Source organism: Mercurialis annua, linkage group LG8, assembly GCF_937616625.2.
Source record: "Mercurialis annua linkage group LG8, ddMerAnnu1.2, whole genome shotgun sequence".
Classification (NCBI taxonomy): Eukaryota; Viridiplantae; Streptophyta; class Magnoliopsida; order Malpighiales; family Euphorbiaceae; genus Mercurialis; species Mercurialis annua.
Genome location: NC_065577.1, coordinates 38426259 through 38444601, shown reverse-complemented (window position 1 = coordinate 38444601; position 18343 = coordinate 38426259). Strand labels below are relative to the sequence as shown.

The 18343-nt window shown below is 31.2% G+C and overlaps 1 protein-coding gene and 1 non-coding gene across 2 annotated transcripts; both read right to left on the bottom strand.

Moving 5' to 3' along the window:
• Positions 1-6273: 6273 nt before the first annotated feature.
• LOC126660886 (uncharacterized) lies at positions 6274-7054 on the bottom strand. The gene is made up of 2 exons (XR_008789704.1): positions 6841-7054; positions 6274-6700 (listed from the first exon to the last, which is right to left on the bottom strand). It is a non-coding gene; the product is annotated as an uncharacterized LOC126660886 (transcript).
• Positions 7055-8512: 1458 nt separating this feature from the next.
• On the bottom strand, positions 8513-14478 carry LOC126660424 (protein ALP1-like). The gene is made up of 3 exons (XM_050353919.2): positions 14046-14478; positions 10040-11062; positions 8513-9233 (listed from the first exon to the last, which is right to left on the bottom strand). Exons 1-3 carry the CDS (start codon positions 14194-14196, stop codon positions 8596-8598), a joined length of 1812 nt encoding a protein of 603 aa, XP_050209876.1. The 5' UTR covers positions 14197-14478; the 3' UTR covers positions 8513-8595.
• Between the last annotated feature and the right edge of the window lie 3865 nt (positions 14479-18343).

The window sequence follows — 18343 nt, the reverse complement described above, 5'->3', positions numbered from 1 at the left end:
TCTCTATATGGATTTAGCCTAAATAATTCAACCATTTCTTAACACTTGTATGTAATGAACATTTAAATTTAATTCTAAACACAATAAATAATATGTTAAAAAATGGTTGGATTGTTCATTACAATTATGCCGCCATATCATTTGTGGATGGTTCATAATCCTACGTGGTAATTGCAAACACAGAAGATATATAATGTTTTTCTTAAATTATTTAAAAATAGCATATAAATTATTTTAAATTTCTTTTTATATCTATTTAAATTTTTAATATTTTTAAGGTGCAAATAAAACCCTATATTCGAGAAAAAACTATAGAAAAAACTAAAAAATATGTGAGGTTTAATATCCAAAAAATAAATTAAAACGATTTAAGCGTTCTTTTTAAAATAATTAGTTTTTTGCACTATTTAAAAAAAATAAAAATTCAAATAGCTAAAATAATTAAATAACTTATAAATTTTTTCTGAATAATTCGAACAATTAGAATTTATTGTTTAGTAGTTGGCCAACATCACAAGCAAACGTACGGTAGAGATATAGATAGAGGTGTGTACGTGCTTCAGCCGCCGCAGCATCCACCGTCAAATTCCACATCGTCCAACTACTACTCTTCTGTTATTGAATTTGTCCAATTTTTTTGTTAAAATCTAAAATTATAGTACTATAATTTTTTATTCAATAGTCATCGGTCTCATAGAATATTTGACTTGTTGTACTATATAGTTTCTGTTTGATTAAAGGTGAATTATTCACGTAAAAATGAAAAGCAATAGCTGAACTAAAAAAATTTGAGTGTGATAAGAAAAAGGCTTAAATGCAAAAAATTATCATTTTTCATGTGTTTTTGATATTTAACATAATTTTTTAATTTTGATAAAAAGATACATGAACTTTTATAATTTTGCAATTAAAAACACCGGCACCGTTTTGGATGTAAAACGGCACCATTTAAAATTAAAACGACATTGTTTTGATTGTAAAATGACATTATTTTTCAAAAAAAACACACAAGTGGTCTTAATTGCAAAAAATTAGAAAGCTTATGTTAAATATTCAAAATTAAAAGAAATTATGTTAAACAAAAAACACGCAAAAATTGGTGATTTTTTGTGCATTTAAACGTAAGAAAAATTCTACTTCAGATAAATAACAGGGTTATTTGCAAATAAAAATTTTAACTTTATCCTTTTAGCAATTTAAGCACAAATTGTCTTATTGTTTTACAACTTTGGACTCGATGTATTTTCCGTCACAAAATGATGTGGGATAATGATGACGGTCTATAAATCTCAAACTTAAAAAAATTGAGTGTTTATCACATGCATTGGTTGTGTCATGTCATATTTACAACAAGCCAATGAGCATTTGCGATAGAAAATCTTTTAATTATTACTTAATTTTTTTATTATCAATTTTTTCACATGGTTAACGTATCATTAGTTTGTTGCACGAATGACATGCCGCAATGGTTGCGTGAAATAATTTTTCATAAAAATTATAATGTGGGTATAAGCCGTGCTCAAATCTTACAAAAAATTACTTTAATTGACAACTAATCCTAGATACAATAATAAGGAAGTATGTTTAATAGTCCTAAATAATACCGAATTCAAATATCCATTTCTTAGAAATAGAGGCTTGAGTATGGGTGAGTACATAGTCAGTTTTACCTAATTAATTATATTAATCAATCCAATTTTAATAAAACCTATTACAAGCATTGGTTAATTCAATTTGGTAAATATAGCTTTTTAATTTAATTGTGATAATTTATTTTATAAAATTTGATTAACCGAATTAATCAAATATTTTACATATGTTTATCGTTTTAACGAATAATTGAGTTAACTGACTAATTCAGGCAGTTTAATTCACTTTTTAGGAATATATTTTCATTTAGAGACGATCAAATATTTATTTCTCGTTGGTTTTCTTAATCATCTAAATTTCTATTTTTCTTTTTTTTTGACCATCGATTATTTTTTTTGCTCTTTTTTTATTTAATGATTATTTCAGCCATGAATTATTTTTCTCTTCTTTTATATTCTCTTGTAATATTTATGATTCTCCCAATGTTTTCATTCCCAAATTCCAAATTCATATTTACAAATTGAAAAGTCTAAATGATATATTTTGCTATCAACAAAGTTTTATTAGAACTTGTGGATGGACACTTTAAAATGCTCTATAATTAATAATTGTGCCCTTCTTGTATTAAGTTGTAATTATTGGGGTTGAATTATAATTTTTTTATAAAAATATAAAAGACATGTAACTTTTAAGAAGTGAAAAAGGATTACTTGAGAAGTCAAATAAATTGGTTTAATAAAGTCAGTAAAAAGTTCAACTACTAGTGAATAAAGGATCTATTGACTTTGAACAAACTGGTGAACATACTAACTATCACCAAATAGAGTTTTAATTACTCCCTCCGTCCCGTTTAAGAAGTTCCATATTCTATTTTGGGATGTTCCATTTAAAAAGTCTTATTACTATTTTTAGAATATTTTTCTATTGAATACCCTATTTTACCCTTATTTTAGTTATCTTAAAAGAGCTCTATGAAAAATTCCACTATCATTAATAGGGGCAAAACATGAAAAAACATGAAAAGACAAGAATAATTAATGTTTTCTTAATTTGTGTGTAAAGTTAAATGGGACTTCTAAAATGGAACGGAAGGAGTATTTAATTTATTAAATGAAGTTCGTTAATTATACTCAATTTCAATTGATAATTATTGACTAATGTATTTACTACTGGTTTTTCTTGAGTGCGTTTCCCATTACCCATTTTCAAGTTGATTTTTGGCGGAATTAGTAGAAAATAAGATGAGAAAAAAATGGTCGGTTTCCGTTAGCTGAAAACGTGTAAAAATGATCGAAATTAACATGTGAATGTTGGTTAGAAGCGGTGAGTGACGAAGCTAGACTATAATTTAAGATAGAATATAGGCTTAACCTGTTTAAAAGCCCCTGTATTTTACATTTTTTTCCGTAGGTCCTTATAATTTATTTTTGTATTATCTGATCCTTCTATATACCTATTTTTGATTTTCAGATTCTTTTTAAGTTTTTTTCAGTCCCTCTACTTACAATTGTTTTTTTCTCCAATCCCTATACTTATAATATTTTTTTCCTCCAGTCACACAAAATGACTGAAAAATAAAAATAGGTAAGTAGAGGGATCAGATAATACAAAAATGAAATATAAGGACCTACAGAAAAAAAAATATAAAGTACATAGGCCTCTAGATGGGTTTGGCCTAGAACATAATTTAATTAAAAAATAAAAATATTAATACTATAAAAATATATACTAAAAACACTTTTTTTAATAAGATTGAAGTAGGACATTTAAAATTAATAAATTAATTTAATAACATTAGAAGTAATTTTTCTAAGAAATAGTTTCGTTCCTGGAAGTACCTACCGTACATTCTACCCTTTTTACACTGATCTAGATACGAATATTTAAATAAGCTGTCACGACCACGATATGAGTTCATGATTTTTTTATTTATTTTATTTACATTTTAATAAAAGTTTCTCTTGTTATATAACTAAATCTTTTCATTAGAGTTAAAATTTTATTCTTATAAATAGTTATTTTTCTTTTTTTGGATTTAACATCATTCAATTAGCCATCAAAAACTAAAGTCTCACAAATTTTTGCTTTTCTTTTATCCCTTAATTCCCAATTAGTTCTATTTAAAAATAATTTTTTATTTTTTTTGGATTTTCATAGGCCTTCATATTAATTTAATTTAATTTAATCTAATTTAATTTAACTTAATTAATTCTGTTCTTTTTTTTTTCTTCAATTTTACCTCTAAAGCACACCTCTAAAACGGATCTATAAAGAAATTTTAAATTTTGGAATACTTATAATATAATGTAAAAACAAAAATATGCTTTCTAGAAATCATCTGGTCAAACATTTGAAGGAACATTAATAATTTCACAGAGAACCATGTGACGATCAGCTTCTGGAATTAATTGATTATTCAAATAAGCAGCCGTACACATGCACGTTATTTAACTAATTAAATAAATTAGAAACAAGGTCTATAAGGTGATCTTTTAATCACAATAATAGTATGTTAGATCCTACGTAAGAACATGGTAACGAACAACAAAATTATAGTACCTTTCCCATAATTTATTTTTTATAATTCTAAACTCCCAATAAAAAAACAAGGTCTAGAAGGTGATCTTTTATAACAATAATGTCAAAACATATGATTTTCCAACTTTATCATTCATCAAATAAAAACTAAAATTGCTCCTTATTTTTTTCAATTTGTATATTATCTCAGATTTTCTATCGGCAAACTCTTACCTTCCCAATTATCCAATGTGATAATTGTACTGTTAATTATATATTTCATATGTCCCGTTTGAGAAGGGATATATTCTATTTTTATATCTCCCATTCTAAGAGTTCATATTGTGTTTTTATACCAATATATATTAAACCCTTTAGTGATCTAAAAAAATGGATAAATGCAATCCAATTTAGAATACATTTAGTTTATTATTAGATGAGATTTTACTAATTATAAGGACAAACAAAATAAAATAAAATATTATCATGTTTCTGTTAACTTTAGTGCAAATTCATATGCACCTTCTTAAACGGGAATGAGAAAGTAGTTTATATCTAGTCTCTTTTTTTTTCATGTTTACATGCTTATGATTCAATACAATTCAAGTAAATATTATTAGTGAGTCGTGGCCCTTCTATTTAATAGTTATTCTAGTAAATTTTTCGAACGACTCTTTATGAACAAGAAATAGGTTGTTATGATTGGAGGGTTAGAATTGCTTTATGAAATTTCAAAATTAAAATTAAAATATTAGAACCCTCTCACGTTTTAATAAACATAAGAGGTATAGTTCATTTCATTTTTCATAAAGGTGTAGGGGTTTGCGTCCATTTCAAACTAAATCAATATTTTAAAATAAATTAAACAGAATCGACTTTATATTAATTAAGAACAAGCTAAACTGAACTAGTCAGTTCGATTTGTTGTTTGGTCGATTTTTTCAATTTGATTCGGTTGCTTTCTTGTATGGTTCGGTTTGCAATAACACTGAGCTAATATTTATGAGGATGTAAAAAATTTCAAGCCAAACCATACTGATTGGTAGGGTTAAATTTTTGAGTTCGGTTTGTACAAGTTAACTGAATTTTTTTTACTTCCAAACACGTACTGAATCGGAAAATCAAATATTTTATATGATGTCAAACCATACCAAACTAAACTCATAGAATCATATCGATTATTCGATTTGGTTCAGACTTGCAAATGTATTACAGAAATTCTAGCCCTTAAATGAATTTTATAATTGCTTTCCCAGGAAACCAAATTAATACAAAGCCAAACACAAGTCTTTTTAGGTTCTACTTCTATGCAACTCTTTAAAATGAGTACTATATGCATTTCAAACATGCCTTCGGCGCAACTTTTATTCCCAAACATAAAATGCAGAAATGTAACAACTCATGTTCTAGAGTTAAAAAGATTCTACAAAATCTACACCTGGTTAAAGTCTTCATTCTAAATAAGTCATTTCCCATCAATATGCGGATGAATGCTATCCCTCGTCAACTTCATTTTAAAGCCTCTTAGCTATCCTGCTCTTGAGATAAGCGAGTGTTTTCTTGCATAAAAAGGTTACAAGAATCTGAAACCTATTCCTGCAATTACGGGTAACCAACGATAGGAGAATACAATAGATGGTGGATCTTACGATGCACATTCATCTTGTTCTCTACACCCAATATACCATTGTTGTACTAAAAAGTAAGACCTCAAACTAAAAGAACTATATTCTTCTCTAATGCAACTTAACAGTCCCGCGCTGACCCTTAAAGTACAAACCGACAATTGAGCATTTGCAAAAGCATGAAGTTAGCATCTTCTTATGCAAATTAATAGTCAAGAATCAATAGCGTTAATTCCTAATACGCTTCGGCTTATCATACCTAGTAATAATACCATATCCATTAGAACATTAAGATCAAAGCGACAGTTCCGAACTCCAAATCTCAATCTAAAGCTGATCATTTATGAGTTCATAACCAACCAAGTCTCCAAAAAATCAAAAGAAATATATCCTAATAAACCACAATTCGACATTGAAATTTCTTTCAGCTGGTCCGCCTAAAATAAGATTCCAAAATTCCAAATGATGAGATAACATCAGATTCCATCATCAACAACCAGAGAGCATATCCAAAAGGCAAAAAATGCAAAACAGTACACCATTGTGAACCAAAATCTTATATTCAAGAACCACATTTTCTTTACATAAACAGTTATTGATCAGTCTTATAATATCAAAACAATAAATAAGAAAAAAAAACTTGATAAGTATCATTTTTCGTTGGTGATGAGGACTCACCCGAGCCGAAAGACCCCAGAATTTGGACAGCCAGCAAGCCCACATACATGACAACATCAGGCTATAATGGCCAGTAGCTAAGTCCCAACCACTCCATTTATTAGAAAGGCGTAGACAGAGTTTAAACCTGTGACCATAACGCCCAGATGGCTGAAATTTAGACCCCTAAACCAAACCCGTGCGGGCGAATGTATCATTTTTTAGCTATGATTACTATCATTATCATTTTGATTTAGTGTAGCAAACTTCTGCTTGAATGAATCTTGCCTTTGCAACCACATCATGTGCCCCTTCAAACCCAAATTTAAACAGTAAGTCAAGAAACAAAAAATAGTATATAACTTTATAAAAGCATAACTAAAAATGATTTTTTTTCCAATATAACTAAAAATGAAATTAAAGACCAAATCTTTTTTGAAATTTTGGTTACCTGAAGTGCAGCAGCCCAACCAATGAGAAAAGAAGCAAACCAGAAATTCTTGTTCTTCAGTAATTGTTTTACTTCCATTCTTCGATTTTAGTGGAAAAGAAAAAACCCTAACCCTAGAGATTTGCAGAATTGGGGATTAATCACAAATTATACTCTCCGGTTTGTTTTACGGTTTTATCTGAATGATTCGGTTATAGACATGGGTCTATTATTTTGCCCATATCTGAATTTATGAAACCCGACTCGACCCGACCCATCACTAACTTATAATTTTGAAAAGGCCAAATAACCAAAAAAGAGCAAACCTTTCATGAAAGTTTCACAAAAATTCAAACCTTTCAATTTTATCCAATTTGTTCTGAAACGCGTGATTTTGTTTCAATTTTGTCCAATTATGTAATTTTGCTCATGTGGCGTCTACGTGGCGCTGATGGGGTAATGTCACACATCAGCGCCACATAAGGAAAATTGTGTAATTGGACAAAATTGAAACGAAATCATGCGTTTCAGGACAAACTGGATAAAATTGAAAGGTTTGGACATTTATGAAACTTTCATGAAAGGTTTGGCCTTTTTTTATCATTTGGCCTTTTGAAAAGAGTGAAGCTCTCCGCATAATTTATAATTCACACTTTGATCCCTCTTATTTGAAAATCAAACAATTTGATCTCGCACTTTTGTTTTAATTAACATTTTAGTTCTTCCGTCCATTTTTGGTACTAGTCAACCGTGTCAAAGAACTAAATCAAAAAAAAATTAATTTAAAAAAATAATAATATGGTCCCTCATTTTTGTTTTTGTCTACAATTTCGTCCCTTGAAATTAATTTACCCCCAAGTCCTTTGACTTGGTTGACCAACACCAAATATAGACGGAAAGACTAAATTGTCGATAGAATCAAAAATGAGGGACTATATTGTATGATTTTCAAATAAGAGAGATCAAAATGTGAATTATAACAAATGTGAGGGATATTAAAATAATTTGCTCTTTTTAAAATTCATTCACTTAAGTGAAATGTATCTTATATGCATTATGTGTTTGTTTACTTCATCATTATTTTATTTTATTTTATTTTCTAGTAAAAAGACTCTAAGTCTTTGAGTGGACAAAAATTAAAGAGTGAATTCCGCTCGTTGTTAAATTTAACCGTACTAAATTAAAAATAAGTAAAAAATTAAAATGATGTTTGTTCATAACCTTTTTATATTGTTCCAATTTACCTTTTTAACATCAAGAATTCGAAATATGAATGACACATTGAAACCTTTTTTCCACTCTAATTTAAACAAATAACTATAACTGAAATTGAAAATTTAAAAATAAATTGTCGATTTTTTAAAAATCTAGGCTATAAACGGAACAAAATTAAAAAAAAGGGATATATTCAATGATTAAGCATTAAAAAATTGAAAAAAATTATGTTGCTTGGGAAAGAAAAAGAAAAAGAAAAAGAGAAGAATTTGCACCCTCTTTGACTAAGAATCCAGGCTCTGCCACTGTAAGATCATACATAGGTAATGATGCAAAAATTCTTAACTTGTGTTACAAGATACATCAATCTCTACTGAATCATTCCTTCCTTCCTCCCAATTAGATTTCCAAGATATCACTAACATATTCAAGGATGATTATGTATTTCCTAGTGAATCAACTACTACTAGCATTATCATCTAAATGAATGTTCTTTAAATTTTCATAAATAATACAGAATGAGCAGTTCTCAAAGTTCATCTCCATCTCTTTTCTTACATATTATTTCGGTTTCCAAGGTTCACTAGCTACCCTTTCAAACTGCTGCTTTAAATTGTCTGAATTCGTTACGGGTTCAGCTTTTATCGCAGTCCAAGGTGCACAAGCTATCCTTTCAAACTGCTGCTTTAAATTGTCTGAATTTGTTACGGGTCCAGCTTTTATCGCAGTTGTCACCTCAATTGCCTGTTTCTCTCCTGACGCGATCGTCGAACAGTCCGTTTCATTGATAGCTTTTTCTGATGGAGCCATTTCGTTATTATTTGTCTTGAGCCGCTCATACGCATCTCTTACTTCCAGCAACAATAGGAGGCGCCGCGATACTGCCTTAACATCAAATCCCATCGATTCCAGGTTACTAAGAATTCCCAGATGGCTTTGGAAATCGATCCTCGAATCGTCTATTCGTAACCTCTTAGTCTTGTCTACCACCGTGACGAAGGTCATCATATGGCGCATAGCGAGCCCTTCGCGGCTTGCCTCGTCGATTTCAATCAAAGGACTAAAATGCGGTTTCTGAGGCAAAAATCGGAATATTTCAATGGATTCGATGTCCTGCCAGATCAATGAGCTTTTACTAAAGGGCATCTCTGGACTCTTCACTACCTCTGTGTCTCTAGGAACTATGCTACTTGGAGGTCCTGGAGAATCATCATAGTTGTCAGAAATAGTAAAGCTAGTCACGAAATATGAGAACTTTCTCGCAAGACATATCCCAAATATAAAATTACCACGGGCATACATGATGCCATCATTTGTGAGCATCAAATGAAATTGGCTAAATGAATATATCTACCCACAATTATATCTCGTTTGTCAAATATATACTATGATCTTTAAAATTTAAAAGTTGGGTACATCATTTTTTCAACCTTTGTCAAATATACTCACAACTAGTTTAAAGCTGACGTGACGCAATATTATACGTCCACGCGTACAAAATTAATCATACTTGGCATATATAACATCGTGCTACGTCTGTTCCAAATTAAGCATGGATATATTGGCATATATAACATCGCGCTACGTCTGTTCAAATTAAGCATGGATATATATAGCAACAAACGCAAAAATGCTGGATAAACTGATAAAGTTTCAAGATCATGGTATAAATGACAAATAGGCATAGTTCTAGGTAGTTAATTTATTTTACCAATGAAAGTTCATCCGCATTTTACTGTTGCCAGAGAAAAATCGTTTCCTTTCATGCAAACATTCTATTAAAATTGTAAATACAGTATGCAAAGACCTATTCCAACTTTTCTTATAATGTAAAAACAAATATTCGCTTTTTTTTTTTTCTGATAGTGTTCAAGGGTTGAATATGAACTGATTAACCGACCAAAAACTGTTGACAAATTTTTCACACAATATCATTTAGAAAAGGAAAAAACAAGTCAAATTTTGTATCAGCCTATATAGTTTTTATATATAAGTAAACGATTACCAGATAAGTACAGAGAAAGCTTCTCTCTCATTTCAGTGCCCGTACTGGAGGCAGATTCACAAACTTGTTGCCGATAATCCTTGTCATGAATAAGAGAAACAGGCATCTCATTGAACACCTTATCCTCCATGTCGATAATAATATTGTGTAGCAAGCAGCATACAAATATTATTCTTGGCAACCTGTTTTTGTCAGGCATCCACATAGCCCCATGAATAATCCTCCACGTTTCCTTCAGTCTTGCCAATGCAATCTGCGCTACTGATGTTGTTGCAGAATGTCGCTTGTTAAACTCAACCTCGTGATCCTTTTTTGCTTCTTGATAAGGTATAAGCAACCACGGCATTAGTGGAAACCCTGCATCGCCTATGATGTATTCTTGTAATTCTGTTCCTTCCATGAGCTCCATCTTCTTCCCATTTAGTCTTTTCCCTTCTTCCGACAGTTCAAAGAAACTCGAATTTTGTAGCACAAGAGCGTCACTTAAACTACCTGGGTAGCCAACAATTACATCGCGGAATCTCATGTCGGGGTCCACTATTGCCTGCAACACCATGCTGTGATTCTTCTCCTGATCAATCCAGACATCATTTGAATGGTCCACAGCTGGCAGGGTCATGACAATGTGTGTGGCTTCAATCACACCACAGCAATTAGGTAGGCCATGTAACTTCTCAAACTTTGACTTTATTGCTGCCATTTCTGCTTCGGTGGAGGGCCAACGAAGATGGTGCACCCCTCTTTCTTCCATTGCTTCCACAAACCGCCAGGTTATATGAGAGACAGTTGATTGGTTGACGCCAAATGAATCACCAACACTTGACAATGATTCACCAGAGACAAGTCTCCTAAGAGCAATTGCTACTTGGTCATTTAAAGATAACGACCTCCCATTTGAACCAGTCAAGTTACAATTCCTCGCCCTCAATTCATCAGTCACGAGATAACATATATAGTTGAACGTCTTTCTCGAGATTTTGAAAATAGATTCAAATTTCTTTAAGTTTGATCCAGACAGAGGCCCTAAAAAAAGAGAGCAGGTCTATCAATTGAGCATGAGCACATTAAACAACTGTAATTTGGAATCTTAAAGTAATCAACATATCATAAAACATTCAGCAAACAAATGGATATTTAATTTGGTCTTCGAAGACAGAAAATATCAAACGTATGACAGAAATCTTCAACACAAATAACAAGTGCAGATCTTCACATCTAAATCAGCCAAAAAAAAAATTATTTAATTCTCTAGCATAACTTAATGACAGAAAAAGTGTTTTATATTTATAATTGATCTTGATCAGTTTTCAAGTTCCACAATCCCATTTAACTCTGAGAAAGCAGAATTGGATTTCTAACATTAAGCTCAGAGTTCAGGAAGTATTGCAAGTTTTTCTTATGAGTCAAACAAGCAGACGTACTTTGGATACAACACAAAAGTAAATCAGCAAAATCGATCAGATGAAAATTTACAGCAAGAGGAAAGTTCGTCGACTTTAGAGATCTTATTTAAATTGTTTTAGTACAAACATAATAGAAGAAATTATAAACTCTACTTATATCAGAAGAAAACTTTGTTATTTCTATAGAAGAACAAAGAGTTTATCAGGAAAAAAAACCTCAGATTAAGTATTTTGAACAGATTACTATTGCCAGAATGCTTGTCCCATTCAGTTATTATATCCATGCTCCATTTTTGAAGAATATCTTTTAGGTTAAATGTAGAAACACCTTTTATATAAATTTTAAACAGGCTGAAAATAGGCACACCTTATTATGATAGCTTAGGAGGAAAAATATGATGTTCCCATTTGCAGAAAAACTTATTGAGCACCAAGTTACATTGATACTCGTACAACAGACTAATCACGTCTACTTAGATCAGCAAGGTGAGCCAAATTTATACACACAAGCACAGCCCAAGGAAATGATTTATTTTCATGGATTGACTCATATCAAACATTCAACACGTATTCACTGGGGTGCTTTCTGTTTGTAAGATGCTCTTAACTAGATAGAGTTGATTCACATTTGTTCTAAGAGGTAAAGGACAGTCTATAGTGGCTTGTGACAGCTTTTAATACAGTCGCCGCCAAGCAAAAAGTTAGGGAAAAGAAAGTGACTCCAGAAGCATTCATCAAGCATAAATCAAAACTGAGAAAGCACTGTAACCACCAAATATCTTATATTTAACAGCAACAAATATCTGATGTTAAGCCTGCTGCACCTTCACAAATTGGTTTACATCTATGCAGAACCGTAGGAAAAATAAGAAAGGTGTAGTTGCATTGTTTCTGCTATCACCTTGTTGGCCAAGGAAGGAAGGAAATGTGAGTTGTAGGTAACGAAAGTTCCATTTTCAAAATAGATGCCAGGAACTAAAAAAAATAACAAAACAAAAGAAAGGAAAGTTGCAGAAGCAAATGAACCACTGATGGATATATGGAGCAGATACATACCAACACCAATAAGCCAGGTTACAAAAAAAGATTTGGTTAAGTGAGAAAACTTTAGGTCAAGTCAAAACCTATGTTGAAAGGAAACTTCTAGAGTCCTGGGTTTCAATGTTTTGTTTTTGTTTACGGAAACTCTTATAAAACCCGAAACTCTATATTATAACCTATTTTCATAAAAAAAAAAAATCCTTGTCCAATTTCCCATTTCGATGTTTTCCATTTCAGTGTTTCCGTTTCTGTGCTATATAGGTCATAATAACCAACAAAAGAAACTGACTGCATAATGCAATAAGTTCATAACAAAAGACATGAACTCTCTCTTTTGATCCCGCCTAATGAAGACACCTGCCACCAAAACTTTAATATTTTTCTCCTTGAGCATTATACAAACGTCCCCACTAGCATCCATCAAACTAGAAGAATCAGAAAGGTGTACTTGCATCGTCTCTGCTATCACCTTGTTGGCCAAGGAAAGAAGGAAATGTTTCATTTTCGAAATAGATGCTAGAAACTAAAATATAATAATAAATGGTAGAAAAAAGGAAAATCAAGAAGAAAACAAACCACTAATGGATAAATGGAACATCTGAATACCAGCACCAATAAGCCAGGTTATAAACAAAGCTTTGATTAAGTGACAAGATTTTAGGTTCAGTCACAACCTTCGTTGAATCCTATATTTTGGTGTTACGTTCCTGTTTCCGGAAATGCTTATAAAACTCTAAAACTCTCTTTTTATAAACTATTCTCATAAAATAAAGTTTTCCCGGTATCCAATTCAACGCTTTCTGTTTTATCGTTTCCGTTTATGTGCTACATCGGTCATAACGAACAAAAACAACTGCACAATGCAATAAGTTCGTAACTAAACACAGAAACTCTTTGTGATCCAACTAAATGTAGATAGCTGCCTCCAAAACTTCAATTTTTTCTCCTTAAACGTTGCACAAACCTTACCACTAGCACTCATCAAACTAGAAGAATAAGATTTAAGTTTCACCCATCATATAAGCTTATAACAGAAACATAACCTAACAAAAGCAGTACAGTCACCACCAAGGCATGACCCTCCGGCAAAGCAGAACCAATGTAACCAAACGATAATCAACAGAAGCTCGACACAACAAACAATTGGTACAAAAAAATTAGTTAATAACCCTAGTGACCCTCTCTCATTTTTACCAAAACAATAAACTAACCCTATGCATACAACAAATAAAATCAATTGCAAACACATTTCTAAGATTGTACAACAAATACCAATTAGTAAACATTGTAGACAAAATGAAAAGCATTTAAACAAACTTGCAGGCATAACTATCAACTCAAATTACCCATGTCAAAAGAATTCACTAAATGGCATAAAAAAACACCATAAACATAGAAGAACAAACCAACCAAGAGCCAAACCAATGTTTTAACACAATAAACCAACCAACCAACACAAACAAAGGCTCCATTAACCAAGAAATCAATCAAACAAACAATCAAAAACACATAACAAAATGAAATTGAAAAGCAAAATGAAATGAAAAAACAATGTAACATACCAGCAATCCTTGACGAGAAACTCTCCCACCAATCAGTGGAGTCTACAACTTGGGGAAGTTTAAATTTCAAAGAAGCAGCAGCCAACACATTCGGGTCAACTTTTTTCTCTGCTTTCTTCTTCCTCTTGAAAGTACCACTATTGGGCCCCATTTCAAATATCAAACAGTACAGAGAATCAGAGATAACAGTGTAAAATATTTGAGTTTTTATCGTTTTTGGGTGCTAAACTGCTAAAAATTTATGTTTTGAATGGTTTTTATGTTTTCATTCAAAACATAACATGCAAAACAAAATTATTAGTAAATTTGGGTTTGAAGATTTGATAAAGAATTAATTTTTTCATGGTTATTTGTTGCTAAAGAAAAGAGAAGTAATGCAGACAAGCTTATGTTATATATTACGGGTTTTGTTTCTTTCTTTGTGTTTATTTTTTTTTATATTTATTTCGTGTTCTAAATCTATTTCTATATATAAAAAAGTTCAATAGATTTTTTAGCTTTGTTTAGTTTTTTACTTTTATTTTTTATTCATGCATTTGCATTTTGATTTTTTTTTTTTAAATTCATCAGATCTCATTAAATTGAATATGATACAGTTACATTTGTAACATTTATAAGAAACTCGGGATAATTTAAAAACTAAACCCGATGACCTGACATGGAACAGACAACATGATGCTTGATTCGCAGACCTTACTTACGAAAATAAAAAAATTACTAATTGTTTCGCGAATTAAGTGCAGTTTTCAATCACTCTTCGTTCAAACTCCAAACACAGCAAACTCACAGCATCCGATTCAATCAACACTTGATATAACTCCTTCTAAAAAAGAGACAACAACTCCTTCTAAAAAGAAGACAACAAACCTTTCACAGAAAAAGGACAACAAACCTTTCATAAAGAAAGGACAAAATAAAACATTCATTAAAAAGATAAATAATAAAAAATAAATAAAACTAATATAGCTCATAGACGAATCCATTTTGTTACTGAAAGATCTTCAATCTATCGTCACTTCTTGGTAATTAAATTGCGTTTCGTGATAAATTTTAATACATCAGAAAAATAAAAAAGTATTGGCTATTTATTATATCTATAAAATTAAAATAACATAAACAAAAGGGGTGGCTACCGTTAATAGAAAAATTAAGTCATTGACGGCTGCCGAAGAAGAAAAAGTAAGAGAAAAGCTCTATACTGCTAGGGTTTGTTAGAGAGAAAAGAGAAGAGAAGGAGGCTAGGGTTTTAACATGACCTTCATTTTTGCATTTTGACTTCTGTGGTGGATTTGTGTGATTTTTAAGATTTAATTTTTAATTTTATATATTTACACATATATATGACACGTTTCACGTTTTTTTTTTCCGATTTGAGCACATTCTACCAAGCATGACACCACATATACTAATCTTCTGTATTTTAAGCATAAAAAGTTCAACCTTTTATTTTGTGGCATTTGTAGGTAAATACCGATGTTATTTTGGTCATTTAAAATTGTCAAAACGATACTATTGCTATAGAAATAATGCATAAATGGCATTGGGATTTAGGGTGATTTTTTTTTTTGAAATGCAGGAATGTGAGATGAGACGTTTGGTCGAAAATCAACTCGTCGAGCTTTTGAGTTTTGCTCGAGGGGGTATGTTTTCTTTGCATCTGAACTCGATTTTAATCTTGAACGGATTTTTATTAGTTTTTTCGGCTTATTTGTTTAATTTTGAACATATACTCTTATTTTCTATTGTAATTGATTATGATAATATTTTCATTTTAATATTATTATAAGTGGCAGGATAAATGATGTTAGTGTTAGGAGTGTTCCAACCTAGTTGAATATTCAGGTGCGCTTTTTGATTTTCTTTTCTCAAAATTTTATCCAAACTAATTTTTTTTTTGAATTTTCTTAATTAATAATAATTTTATGAACACATGATAAAAGTAAGTTTAAATTAAGATATTATAAAATATAAAAGAAATATTTAAAATGAAATACCCAAAAATATATCTTATTTTAAAACATGACAAAAAATAATAATAATAATTAATTACATACATGGGTAGAAAAATGTTAAAATAATATTCAAATCATATGTTTATCATTAGATAAATTTTAAATGTTAGAATTTCTTTCCTCGAACTGTTAGACTTTAATAATGATCATCTACCGATATACTATAATTCAAATGTCACATGCGTTGGGCACACAATATTCTGTTAAAAATCGTTAGATTAAATTCTTCCACAAGCGCCAAAAGGTCTTCCTACCCAAACAGTATATAAAAAAATGTTCATCTTCAATTCATCAAGCTATGTTTTAGATAGCTCCTCTTAATCTACAGATTTGCTACAAGATTCTGAAACACTTAAAATTAGAACTTGATGCATCTTTCAAGATCACATACCAACAAATGTAATAGCAATAAGTCAGAAAATGACAAAACAACATAGCTTACATAAATAAGTTATTAATGAAAGAGTTTTGGAGTTTTAGAAGTGCTTTTAAAAATGAAAGCAAAACGCCAAAACTTAAAACTCGAGAAGTTTCGGTGCAATATAACACATCATCATCCGGTAGAAAATATTCCATGTTTCGATTTGCCTTGCAGGATAACTAGCTAGGTAATGCATTGATCTAAAAAGCTCATAAACTGCAGATAGATTCACTGTTGATCAATACCTGTTTTTCACTGTATTAAAATCTTTGAACTTTTTAGAGCCACATCCACATCCGATCAGTTTCATCAGAAGCCTCGATTGGTTCATGTGCGCGCTAAGGTTAACCCTCTCACCCTGCTTGTAATATCTATTGCTAGCTGGTCGATAATGCCCTATAGATTTCGAAGTTGGTACAGAAGCCTCCTTTTGATTCAGCTTTGTAGTGTCAAGTCCTTCAGTTTAAGTTTTTTCGGTTTCCTTTTTCACTCTTCGATTACTGTCAGTCTGCAGTGATACGTCAGAAACCTTTTCATAGAGTTCTCCTGTGGTTTTGGACTGGTAAACTTTCTGTTCGGTAATATAGTTATGACTAGAAGTGGATGAGTGATTTTTTCTTCTAGAGATTGGAGGAGTCAAGTCCTCAGTGTCGCTGCTGGAGTTTTTCATATCCGAATGTCTGGAGTTAGATGACGATGACATTGAATTGATCGATCAAGATCTTGGAGAAGATTCAAAGAGTCGTGATCCTTTGAGAATGTAATCTTGATCATGACAAGGGTATATGAAATCATCAGTTGACAAGTCTTTCCATAGAAATGCATTCTTGTAGCTCCTGAATACAGAAACAATCAAGATTTCTGAGAAAATGAAGGTAAAAGGCAGCAAAATTCGCTCTTTTACAGCCTGAAACTTTTACATTTTTGAAGCCCAATAATACTGCTAGCCATGCCTTGACCTCGAAATCTGTTCAACGTACTTATCACATCTAAGGGGGGAAAAAACTATATCAGCAATGCTAGAAATTGAACAGAAACTTGTCTGCGTCCTACGTTTTCATTTTGTTTCCATTTCAATGCTAGAAATTGAATCAAAATAAACCGACTGAATCCAAGCTTATCACCAAACTGACCGGAACAGAGAGAGTTCCTATAGAGACAATTGTTATCAAACAAAAAAGATAAACTTTGAAGTCTGCATCATCTTCGATAGGTTAATCCTCACATAAATTTTCTAATTTATAATTCATTGACCAACATGAACTTAAGATTAAACTTCAATTATTTTATACAAATGCAAGACAAAGCCATCTAAATATAACCGCATAAATGAAATTAGGGAAATTAATTTGGCAGTTTTTGTATGATTTTCGATATATTCTATGAGCATTCAAAAGGTCCATGTCGTGTTAAATCATGCAATTATCATTGGCAACATTCTCTAGTTGACATTCTACTATTTGTACCTTTTTTTCACATTGTCTAATTAGCAAGACCTCTTGATTCTTACATCTCTTGAATTCTCCAACAAGGATGCTGAAAATCAATATTTCTGCTGCAGCTGAATCTAGTCGTAATGTAACCTGTACAAGAGCACATAAAAAATTAAAAAATTGAATCAAATCTAAAATTTTACTATTAGATTCCTGATTCTGTGTCATGTGTGCAAATGGAGCAAGAATAATTGGTATATGCAAGCACATTGGAAACAAAGAAATTAGTTTCTCACCTTGATTGATGAAAAGCAAACACCGATTATCAGAATCGACTTAGGAAACCTTGTGTTCTAAACCTGTCCTTCTGGTCATGAAGGAAACAAAAAATAATCCTGCAATGTTTTGAGCAGTAGAGATTTAACTAGACAG